Source organism: Colletotrichum aenigma (assembly GCF_013390185.1).
Source record: "Colletotrichum aenigma strain Cg56 chromosome Unknown KSG_Cg56_contig01, whole genome shotgun sequence".
NCBI classification, from domain to species: domain Eukaryota; kingdom Fungi; phylum Ascomycota; class Sordariomycetes; order Glomerellales; family Glomerellaceae; genus Colletotrichum; species Colletotrichum aenigma.
This window is the reverse complement of record NW_023500907.1, coordinates 358,452-369,780: the sequence shown is the minus strand read 5'-3', so window position 1 is coordinate 369,780 and position 11,329 is coordinate 358,452. Positions and strand designations below refer to the sequence as shown.

Here is an 11,329-nt window from a genome sequence, read left to right as displayed (position 1 = left end):
GTGACCAACACAATTGTCAAGTTTCACACAGGAGCCTTATAAGGATTTGTTTCTGATATACAAGCTCCTTTGACTTCTCTGAACGTGGCCGGTCAACGGGCATTAGTGTCATGTTGTGTGGAATTGTCTTCCAAGGCCATCGTCGCAAAGGTGGCCTGGTAAGTTTTGCTAAACATCCTCTAGTCCTACATAGACTAAGAGTCTATCCAAGCCGATGTTTCTACCAATGAGAATTTCCCAGAGATGAAAAGAAGAAAGAGGAAAAAGAAAATGGAAACATCATTGGTTGGCGTCTTCGATACCAAAACTTGCTTGTTTTCGAGAAAGCCCTCTTGCGCCTTCAAACAAACATAAGAAAACCAGGGTTCGGAGCGTACAGGCAAGGACCCTTCCCATTCAGGTCAATTGACTCACTTGGAACCCGGATGTCGCATTTGCGAGAGTCATGCCAAGGCTTCTGATACTCGGATGATCAAATCACGTCTTGGTGTTTTGAGTTAAGTCAATGAGGCTCTTGTCCCATAACCCATAATCACATGACATCACTCAAATCCGACAGCCAGAGTACTGCGATTGCAGAATTTGGTGAACAAAACATGCGATCGATAATTCAGAGACACCAAATTTTTCATTTGGTAATGGAGTTTCACAGATACTCATCACGTAACACAACCGACACGTCGGGACGCCAGATCCTGAGAAGATTCTCAGAAAAACAACGTGCTCAGCCACGCTGGGGGATCGACGGATGCGAAACAGGGCTCGACAGATGAACTTACAGGCACATCGTATAGAAAGCAGAAAACTTGAGATGATGCCACCTAATCATGGATGTCTGACATCAGACCTGTCACTTCATGGTGCCCAGCATTCTCGGTGTTAATGGGTTCATACCGTGGTTGACTCGAACAGCGACGATCGGATTCGAGTCCGAGTGACAAGTTTGACAAAATCATGCCATTCGGATGACAGAAATTTCATCAAGTTGATAGGCTGTCACAGGTCAAGTTCGTTCTCGAGATACCGGGCCTGCTCAGATCACGGGAAGGCGTCGTTCCAGTTCCAGACGTGGTGGCGCTAGCAGGCATGGTGCCCCTTCGGCAACGAGTAATAAGCTTGTCATTGATAGGCTTCATTCCTTCCACAGCTATTTTCTACTAAATTTACCTGAGACGGGTGCTGACCCCAGTTCCAAGTTGGCGGACGGCAGTCTAGTTCCCGCGGCTAAACGGCCTTTGGTCCACAAATGCGGTTAACACGGGAACATTTAGACCACGTCAACGTCGAAAGAATCGGAGGCTGTTGCCGGCGAAAACCTGCAATGTTGCACCATTCGATCCATGCATTAGATTGCTGCACCTAGTGTAATGAGACAACAGTCGGGCAGCTAATGCAGGAGCAGGAGCAAGAGCCAGAACATTGAGAGATGGATGCGGTCTTCTCGCGATGTCCACAACTTCAGGCCACCTGCAGCGCTTAAACTTTAACTCTAAAAGCCATCTCAAATCCAATGTCGAGGGTGCTCCTTGAGACGGTCTGGCATGTCCCCGTCTCAAATCGCCGAAACAGGTATTTCACACGACCAATGTCCGCCTCATCCCTTAGCTTCCGTCAGAAGATGTCTGAACTTTTCAGCACGGGCCAAGACAAAACAGTCGAGGCTAACACGGCACTGTTGTTATGATTACCCCAACCGCTGGCCTCGGCCCCCGTGGAAGGCTAGCCTACCCCGCGGGCACATTTTCGATCTCCGACGTGAGCTTGGCACCACGCCAAGTTTTCCATGGAAGTATTTGAAGCGAGTGAGGCAGTGCCTGACCGGTCGGCACAGGCCTGCCGGTGGTCTCCACGTTGGTCCAAATGCTTGGGCTGAGGATCATATTGATCATAAGGCTATATGGAGACGGCTAGTATAGACGAGTCGGCCGGGGATGTATCCTGCACGCTCAGGCTACTTCCTCGTCTGAAAGTGTCAGTCTGGTACCGACTCCGAGCCGAGATGGCTGAACTTGCCAACTTGGTGGCAGACTTTGCAGCTGAATGGATGGAAGGATTCAACCTGACACCAGACGAACGCACCCATGCTGTCAATCTGCATTCCTGGAACTTGCACTGCCTATTTTCCCACGGGGTCTCGGATGGGAACTTGGCTGTTCTAGCAGATCCTCGGTTTCACCAATATGATGGTCATGTAAGGGGGATGCCGTAATTTGCCGTAAGGCCAGCACCGTCTTGTAGGGACGCCGTACTGCCAACATCTAGAGGCCGTCATTATACAAGGCCGCTGTATAAATCATCACATATCCTCTTCTTCCGGCCTTGAAATTTGTCCACCACCTTCACTACAAGCTTTCATGCGCCGAGCGCCTTCACTTCTGTTCACTCCTTATTCCTTTAACTCTGGGTACCACCTGACATTGACTGTCATCACATTCTTTCGTTGATCCGAGATCCGATACGCCCGTTTTCTTCCTCTCCTTCAAATTACTCGACACACATCCGGCGTCTTTTCCATCACCATGAAGGCAGTTTCCGTTCTCTTCTGGGCCAGCCTTGCCGCTGCTGCCGTCACAGACTCCGGGCTCAACGCCGCCCGCGATGAAGTCGCCCGCGATCTCGATGCGATCACCGAGGGCGCTGCAATCTTTGAGAGAGATGAGGAGGACGCGCTTCCGTTCTCTCTTGCCGCACGGGCCGAGGATGAGGAGGATGGCCTGACTACCCGTGACACCGATGAGGGTAACCACTTTGGAGACCTCGTTGCCCGACAGGCGAATGGGACTGCTGGTGGTAAGGAGACTTATAGTGCCTATTAAACGCTCATGATAGCCGGCTAACACGTTCCTCAGGAGCTGCCAAGAAGAACAACGGCAAAGACAACAACAACGCCAAGAAGAAGAACAACGCCAACTGCCAGTGCGCAAAGGGGAAGAAGAGAGGCAAGGATGCTAAGGGCAAGTCTTGCAGATGCCGCAACGGAAAGAAGAACAACGCCGCCAAGAACAATGGCAAGAAGAACAACGGCAAGAACAACAATAACAACAACAATAACGGCACTGCGACCGACAACGGCAAGAAGAACAACAACGGAAAGAAGAACGATGGCAAAAACAACAACAACAATGGCAAGGACAACGGCAAGAACAATGGAAAGGCCAACGGCAACGCCAACGCCAACGACGGCAAGGACAACAACAAGGGCAAAGACAACGGCAAGAACAACGGCAAGGATAACGGCAAGGGCAAGGACAAGGGCAAGGACAATGGCAAGGATAACGGCAAGGGCAAGGACAAGGGCAAGGACAATGGCAAGGGCAAGGGCGCAGCTGGAGGAAACAACAATGGCACCGCTGTCGACAATGGCAAGAAGAACGACGGAAACAAGGACAACGGAGGCAAGAAAGCCAATGCTTCTAGTGGCTCTGCTGCTGCCGCTGCTCGCCTGTTTTAAGCGTTCGTTGGGGTTGTGTTGACGAAGGTGGAGACACGAGACTTGATCATCAGTTTATTTCAATTGAGCTGAGAAATTGCATCTGAGATTGCAACATTTTCATTCAATATGATGCATCCTACACTTAGGTGTGTTTGGCCAGTGAGATCGTGCGCATTGGGAACAGCAGTCTTCAGAATGTCGTCCGAACTGGGTGACTTTCGGGTGAAGATCGGGCCATGTTGCGGTGATACCGACGGGATGATTGGCACTTTCACATGACTGGTGTCCGAACGTCCGTCGATCGTAGCTTCGGACGAAGATGAGCAAGATGTTTGATCAACCAAACTAGCTCATCCCACCGGTTCATAGATCCCCGTCGTCAGAACGTCACAAAAGCGTTGCTTGTGTTGGAAAGCAACGAGTGAGATTTGTTTCCTTCTAGTAAATTTACCAAGGCAGCGTAACATCGCGTGAATAGAAATCTTGGTGATTTTGTGGCTATTTCCTTGGTAAACAACTCGCAAGGTTTGAACAAAGCTGCGGAGTCCGCAGAATGCGCATCGCGAGTCGCGATCCCAAACGTCAGAAACGCCCTCAAGAACTTTAAGCGGAGAGTAAGGCGATCAGACAGGGATGACCCCCCTAGCTCGTCCGGAACAAATATTATTTAAGAAGCCATCGAAAGCGCCCGTCCGTAATCAGTGTTAATATGGCAACTAATAGCAGCCGGTCTGAATACCTAGAAGACTAATACTACTTTGAAAATGAAGTTCTCCATTGTTGCTGTGGCCTTATTTTTTGGCATTGCTTACGCCGCCCCGTTGTAAGTTAAATGCATTGCATTCATCCTGTCTCTGTATTCTAACGCATTACACAGTTTGCGACTGGAAGGTCGGGCTATTGAAGTTGAAACCATTAGCCACGTCGAGAACAAGACACCTGTAACTGACGGTGATCCGTACGGTCCATTTAAGTCCAGAAGAGCCGTCGAGGAGGAGGAGGAGGAGGAGAATGAGGTTCGCTCCTTGGATGATAGCTTGGAGGAGAGGGACCCGAAAGACAATAGAAATGGAGCAGCACGAGCACCTATTTTTACAGGTGACCCTGTCTTCCACGGATGAAAATTCTGTAGAGACATTGAGCTTGTATTTACGACGCAGCCCCCCCGCAAAAAGACTACGGCAAAATTCACCCCATACGCGGGCACAATTCTGGAAACACTATATAGACACTTTGACCTGTGCCCTCTACCAATTAAGGAAAAACTGTAGAGACATTATGAGCGTCAATTGTAAGGGGACTTGGGTCTAGTTAAGGGTCCTTGCGTCGGCACATCAACTTCGACGTAGGCCGGACTTGCAGCGCTGGTTGATATGCGAAGCAAAAGAATTGGATTGCCAGTTGATGTTGAAGGTCTCGCTTGTCTGCCAAGAATGTACAAAGAGGCCAAATATCTCTCAGCATCTCGACATACCTCACAGATATTTCGTCGTGACTGCAATATTGCTTGGTTTTAACCTTACCGCTTTCTAATTTTTCTCTTCTAAATAATGCTAAATTTGATGCTCTTGTCACTCCATTCTGATGTCGCCGGGTCCCAAAGTTGCCTTTGAAGTGTGACAGTATTGTCGTCCCAGACCACGCAATCCACCACCGGACTTGGCATGTTCATGATTATTCCAGCCGACGCATTGCGCTCAACCCACTCCATGACTACCAAGAACGCCTGTGTATCCAGAAGGCCGTCACGTCGCGGGTACTGCTTGAATAGCTGAACAACCTCATCCTGCACATCAGGGGCTTTGCACACCCGATACGCGCAAGCCAGAGGCCACGTTGGACTGTCATCCATTGAGAATACTTCAACATCACCTTCTCCCGCTCTTGGTGGCGGTCGACTGGCCTCGGCGGCAAGGAGTTGCCGACTGAGGGCTACGATGTCGCGGAACGTGGCTGTTATCTTTTCTGCTTCGGTTTCGTCCGTCCAGCTCCCAGTGCGCACTCCAGCCCATAGATATAAGTACTGGATCCTCAGACTAAGCGCTCTCAGGTAGTCCGAGTCATTCTTTTCGGCCCTTATAGCGAGCGGGCGGAAGGTGGCGTCCCATAGATCAAGGTACCGGATGAAGCTGAGTATGTGTTCCAGGGTGCCCGGTGCGCCATCTCCTGGTGAGAGCATCGGAGGGTCCGTCATCGAGGAGCCCTTGACTTGGAATTTGGTCCGCAAGGGTGCGTGGTGTTCGATATGATGTCTAACAATAGCCCACCAACGACGGGCGACTTCTAAAGTCTCGAACACAGACGGCATCTCGTCGATAGCGTACCGGGCTTTTAGTCCCCGACAGCACCATGGGACCCTCTTTTCCGTTTCTTGAGGATGTAGGCCGTTCAGAGCCCAAGCCTGGTGGCTGAACTTTTGAAAGCTGGAGGATATACCGTCTAATAGGGCGCTGCTTTCGGCTTCCAAAGATTGGTGGCACTGGTCCAAGATTCGGAAGCCCTGGTTGATGTGGTTCAGCCCAGCCGCCCTGTTCCCCTGGAGGCTCTCGAAAGTGATGAACATGAGACATGCGAGCAACGTCCTCTCAGAAGACATCGGTGATGAGCAGAGCATATTCAGCGCTTTCCCGTAATGCACGAGGGCGTCTTTGTGGAACTTTCCCTTTCCGCAAATCCGCTGTTCTCGAGTGTTGCCACCGAGGGCGGCGGCGCCAATGGCTATGGCCAGATTCCTAATCACAGAGTCATCCCAACAGAGTTGTGGAATGATCTGTGCGACGAAGTCTGAACGGAATAAACATGAGGCTTGTGAGAATGCAAGCCAGTAGTCGAAGTGGTCCTTCTCGAGCTGGTTAGAGAAAGCGAGTGACGCGTAACTTGGCTCCAGAGCCAGCTTGGCTTTGGCCTGGCTGGCCGCAAGCCTGGGGTAGACGAGACGTTGCGGTGGAGGTTTCGCGAGTGGTTTTGTCTTGGCTGGCGTGTATCCTGTGCAAAAGCCCTGGTACTTCAGGCACGCTAGGCAAGCCGGCTTGGCTTCATCGCACTTAAAATGGCGGCGTCTAGGAGTTGAAAAACTTAGTACACGCTGTGAAAGTTGACGCACTGGTGTAACGGGAGGAAGATGAGATACCTGCAAGTAGTACACCCATTCCGCGACTTTGGCTTGCTGGTTCTTGTGAGTCGCGGCCTGTGCTCCAGAGCGAAGCTCATTACGAGCGCGTTGGTTTTGCTCATGTCGGGCTATTGTGACTCGGATTTTCTGGTTGTCGCACACCACGCTATTTGCGATGTAAGTTGGCTCAGGGTTCTCGGTAACATGCAGACTGACCGCGGTTCCGTTGGGTGATGATAAAGAGTGAAAGGGACTTTGGTTGTTGGCAGCCTGCGCCTGCGGCTGATCGCGGCTACGTCCCCATCCGGCGATTTGACCCGTGTGTTGACATGATGGCCCGCACGTGATGGAGACAATCGTCTCTTCAGCCAATGAATTAGCGTAATGGTGGACCTGCTACCCCGGTACCACCCATGAGCTGCTGCCTGGGAGGACCCCTAGGCATCACATTTCGATCACACATCTTCATCAATCACCTCCAAGTCTCATGGTTCTTCATGTTGCCGCCTGTATTCGATGGTATTCAATCATACCTTCCGGTGGCTCAGCCCTGCGCCTAGAGTGTAGAGAGCTCGTTGGCTAATCTCGGCGGGTTGGCTCGATGCATAAAGTGAGGTGGGCCGAAATCGCCGACCACCGTTGCAGTATCTGCAACAAATTCAAGTTGACAGTTGTACATTGCGACAAAGAATATTTATGTCACTCTGACTTGGGAATCACTACTTCTTGATTGCTTATGCGTGCTCTAAAGCGAACCTCGATACTTCGTGGAAGATAGCGTTGCTACCCTAGTACGCGGCAAGTGAATGCAACTTGACGGTAGTCACTCTGACCGGTGGGCAGGCAACGTTCAGGCCTGGGAAAAGGTCTTAGTGTCGACGCACTTACTGAACGGCTTATGGAGAGCGTCTTGCTAGCCAGGCAGTGTCCACCACACATATGTGTACCCCGTTGTCGTCCTCTTCGTCATCATCTCAATCGACTCAAGCTGACAGAACCGGCTCCATGCCAAGTTCAAAGTCCGTGCCGAAGGTGGATCCATCACCGGCGTCCGTTATCCAATATTAGAGAACCCCGGCGGAAGTTATTTGAACATTTAGCAGTGCTGTCTGTAATGAGACCGCCTAATGTCCTGTATCTGTGGGGCTATATCTGCTGTGTAGTTAATTACCCCCGTTGAATATGGTAGTAGAAGGAGTAATAATAATACTCATAGCGACAACGACGATAGGACTGATAACGACAACAGGAGCGACGACATCAGCAACGACCACGATGACACCAGGAACGACGAAAATAGCAGCGATGAAAACTAGGGACGACAGCTAAGGGCGGCAACTAACAGTGGCTCAAGACGACGACTCAAGACGACGACTCAAGACGACGACTCAAGACGACGACAACGACGACAACGACAGTGGTAGCAGCAACGACAACAATAACAGCGACGATGACACTGAAGTGGAATATATTCCCACAGGATATAGCAGCGTTCTCTCCCTAAATGTCTCGCTGAAAATGACACTGGGTTAACTTTGCAGCGGCACTCCTTCTCTTTATAGCGCTGCCATTGATCGTATATGACTCCGGCGCTGAGCGAATTAGAGTCCGAGAAAGGGGGCTCGTAAACCGGATCTCGCCTATGCTGCATGCACAGTTCCACATCGAACCGAGATCTCTCTCTTGCTGAAGGGATTCTTGGCGCAGCTTAGGTCTTACGTCAGATGGTTCTCCCCCGGCCGGATCACCGGTGTCCTTCCTACCTCCCGCTATTTGTGGATCACGCATCTGTACGACGCCGGGACCCGAGGGACGAAAAGCATGGAATCAAAGCGTTGAAAGGGAAACTCGTACGAGATGTTGGTCTATGATAGGTGCCTACGGGCAGCATCGATTCCCGCCCTAGCCGGCATTACTTTTCCATGCCGAGGCTCGAAATTTCGGGGTCTTGGCTATCGGAATCACGATTCGGGATTCATCCAGCTGTGCATAATCCCCGGGATTATCTCAACTTTTCCGTTGAGAGGGTAAGCCGCTGTAGAACCTGCATGTCTCTGAAACGATGCTACTTACGCCCCAATGCACTATTCCCAAGACGAATATCGACCCGTCAATCAGATCGTCGTTAAAAAGGGACGTCCTTCACGTTGTGCGTCCCAAATGCTCTCTCTCACCTTTCGCCCAACCACCGCACCACAACCGCCAAGATGCCTTTCTTCTCCCGCAATCCCTCCGTGCCCATCTTCTACCTCGATCAGGGGCCCAAGGAGAACCCACCCGCCACGGTCCTCCTCGTCCCGGGCCTCTCGTGCGACATGCACGACTGGTCCTGGCAAGTGCCCTTCCTCCTCGCCCACAACCTCCGCGTCATTTCCATCGACCCCCGCGGACAGGGCCGCTCCGCCGCCCCGCCTCCAACATCCCCGCACCGCCAACCACCCGGCTCCTGGCCCGGCCCCGACGGCTCCGCGGACCCGGCCGTCATCGATTACTACCCACAGTCCACGGCCCTCGACGCCATCGCCCTGCTGGCGCACCTCAACGTCACAAAGGACCTCATCGTGATGTCGCACTCCCTCGGCGACGCGGCGGGCTACTTCATCGCGACGGCGCTGCCCGGCACCGTCGTCGCGTGCGTGGGCCTCGACCCGATCCACGCGTACCCTCGCTCCCCGCACGACAGCATGTTCTTCGACTCACCGGAAAACATCGTGCCTATGCTGGTGGACCACTTCGACAAGACCATGTACTCGCCTGCGTGCCCGGCGTGGCAGCGCACGTGGCACCTGCGCCGGATGCAGCAGCTCGACGACGAGGTGGCGTTCGGGTTGTGCTGGGGCGGCTGGGGCGACGCGGGCGACTCGCCGGGGCGCCGCGAGGCGAGCGTCGCGGCGAACGCCGGCCGGCTGAAGTGTCCGCGCCTGACGGTCGGCAGCGTGGACTGGTACGTCGAGACGGACCGGACGCACATGCCCAAGGGCGACGAGGCGCTGGACGAGATCGTGCTGATGGAGGGCTGGGGGCACTGGTTTCATCAGCTGAAGAGCGAGGAGTTTAATGCGACGTTGGAGGCTTGGTTGGAGAAGATTGGGGTGTTGCAGAAGGTGAAGAGTGCCGCGTAAGGGGTCCCACACCCGGTGGACAACATCCCGCCGTGGTGCGGCCGGCCAGTGTGTGGTGTGTGGTGGTGGTGATGATTGTAATGGTGTTGAGGCCAGGGACGAACATGTGCCGGCAGCGGCAGAGGAAGATTGTTACAGAAGGTACATGTAGCAGTTCGGCCCTGTTTCTTTGTTGATTCATTTAACCTTAAGTGATTGATTCGTTGCCTCAAAGTAAAGCGCGGATCGATCCAACGGCAATGCATCTCTTGATGCTGAGGCTGGCAGGCTGTGATGCATTCAAGAGTCGTGAGTGTGTTTGATAAAGTTAGCACGGCAGTTGAGATGTCCCTCAGAAAGAAGAGACACCCGAGGCCCTCGGGAGATCGGATGAATGAAAGAGACCCCCTGGGGGCTGGGGTGGTGGTGGGAAGGCCAAGGCCACGATAGCCTTCAGCCCTGTCCGCAGCGCCGACGAACGCCGCCGCGACGGACGGCCGGCGGGTTGGCGTCCATCCGCCGCAGTGCAGCGGACGGCATTGGAGTTTCACGGGGGCGAGAGCGCACCCGACTGTGCCGAGCGCAGGATGCTCATCTGCCATTTGCCGGGGGGTGCCTCAAGGGAACAGAAACTAAACGCCGACGGAGCTGACATGTTGACAGGCATTGGCGTGTGCGATAAGGTTCGTCATGCGATGGCCGTTCATCGCAGCAGGTTCGGCAACGGACGAGCAAGGCGTCGATTGCCAGCTTCACCAGTGTGTGTTCCTTCACCCCGCAATCTGTCTGGTCTGTGCCGTCGGCGACGGCGACGGCGTTTGGGGTGAGGCAGAGGCGAGGTGGAGGGATGAGGGGGAGGGGCCGAGGAGCGCGGCAAGGTGCGGCAATGAAGATCAACGGCAAGGCGCCGGGCGGCGGTGCAGGAGCCATGCCTTGCCTTCGTATCGTATACGTCGGCCATTGAAGGGCGCGTCTCGCAGGGTGGTCTTGGCCTTGGTACTGGCTCTGTATGCGGCGGCGGCAAGTGTAGTGTGGCGTTGGGCGAGACCGACGGTATGGGTGCCGTCCGAAATGCCGTCGTGAAGTTTGAAGAGTGCCGTCCGCCTTCTTCCGTGCCGCGCCTGAGGTCTTGGGGCGTCTGAGCTTTCTTGGGGGCGACGAGGGTGAGGCCTGGAGAGTCGGCGATAGTTGTGGTAACCGGTTCGTCGTCGGATCCAAGCTCTTCCTCGTTACCCCCCTCCTGATGCAACGGCATCTATCTTCCCCCACCAGAGCTCGGGGCGTGAGGGGCTCCCTGACGTCAGGCCCATAAGGGTACGGCGCATGCGATCGTGGTGGAGGTGACGAAAAGGCGTCAGTGACGCGAGAGACGCAGCACGGCAGGAGTCGTGTTCGAGGTTTAACGACAGGTTTATCAATAAGGCAGACGAGCCAAATCCCAGCTGGGATGAAAAGAGTGCGGCAAGCCAGTAGATCTCGATGGTTTGCAGGTGAAGGAGGAATCAGGTAGTTGTTCATCCATGAATTTAGCATGTGTCGAGGCTGGATGTAAGCTACCTGCCTAACCTTCATCCTCTATCCTGAATTATCCCATGCATTGGAGCGCATCTAGGCTTCCCGGTTCATATGATATCAAAAGGTTGGCGATTAGTGTGATCCAAAGCATAGATAGCCCTACCCGCC

General features: G+C 53.4%; 4 protein-coding genes across 4 annotated transcripts; 3 read left to right on the top strand and 1 right to left on the bottom strand.

The window, feature by feature from the left end:
- Positions 1–2,519: 2,519 nt before the first annotated feature.
- CGCA056_v000107 (uncharacterized protein) lies at positions 2,520–3,451 on the top strand (the record flags this gene model as incomplete). The annotated part of the gene is made up of 2 exons (XM_037315368.1): positions 2,520–2,790; positions 2,850–3,451. 2 exons carry the CDS (start codon positions 2,520–2,522, stop codon positions 3,449–3,451), a joined length of 873 nt encoding a protein of 290 aa, XP_037186343.1.
- A 746-nt stretch (positions 3,452–4,197) lies between these two features.
- CGCA056_v000106 (uncharacterized protein) lies at positions 4,198–4,554 on the top strand (the record flags this gene model as incomplete). The annotated part of the gene is made up of 2 exons (XM_037315367.1): positions 4,198–4,256; positions 4,311–4,554. The coding sequence occupies 2 exons, from the start codon at positions 4,198–4,200 to the stop codon at positions 4,552–4,554; spliced, it is 303 nt and encodes a 100-aa protein (XP_037186342.1).
- A 422-nt stretch (positions 4,555–4,976) lies between these two features.
- Positions 4,977–6,667, bottom strand: atnN-7 (Aspercryptin biosynthesis cluster-specific transcription regulator atnN; the record flags this gene model as incomplete). Its single annotated transcript, XM_037315366.1, has 2 exons — positions 4,977–6,492; positions 6,537–6,667. The coding sequence occupies 2 exons, from the start codon at positions 6,665–6,667 to the stop codon at positions 4,977–4,979; spliced, it is 1,647 nt and encodes a 548-aa protein (XP_037186345.1).
- A 2,085-nt stretch (positions 6,668–8,752) lies between these two features.
- Positions 8,753–9,667, top strand: CGCA056_v000104 (uncharacterized protein; the record flags this gene model as incomplete). The annotated part of the gene is made up of 1 exon (XM_037315365.1): positions 8,753–9,667. One exon carries the CDS (start codon positions 8,753–8,755, stop codon positions 9,665–9,667), a length of 915 nt encoding a protein of 304 aa, XP_037186344.1.
- Between the last annotated feature and the right edge of the window lie 1,662 nt (positions 9,668–11,329).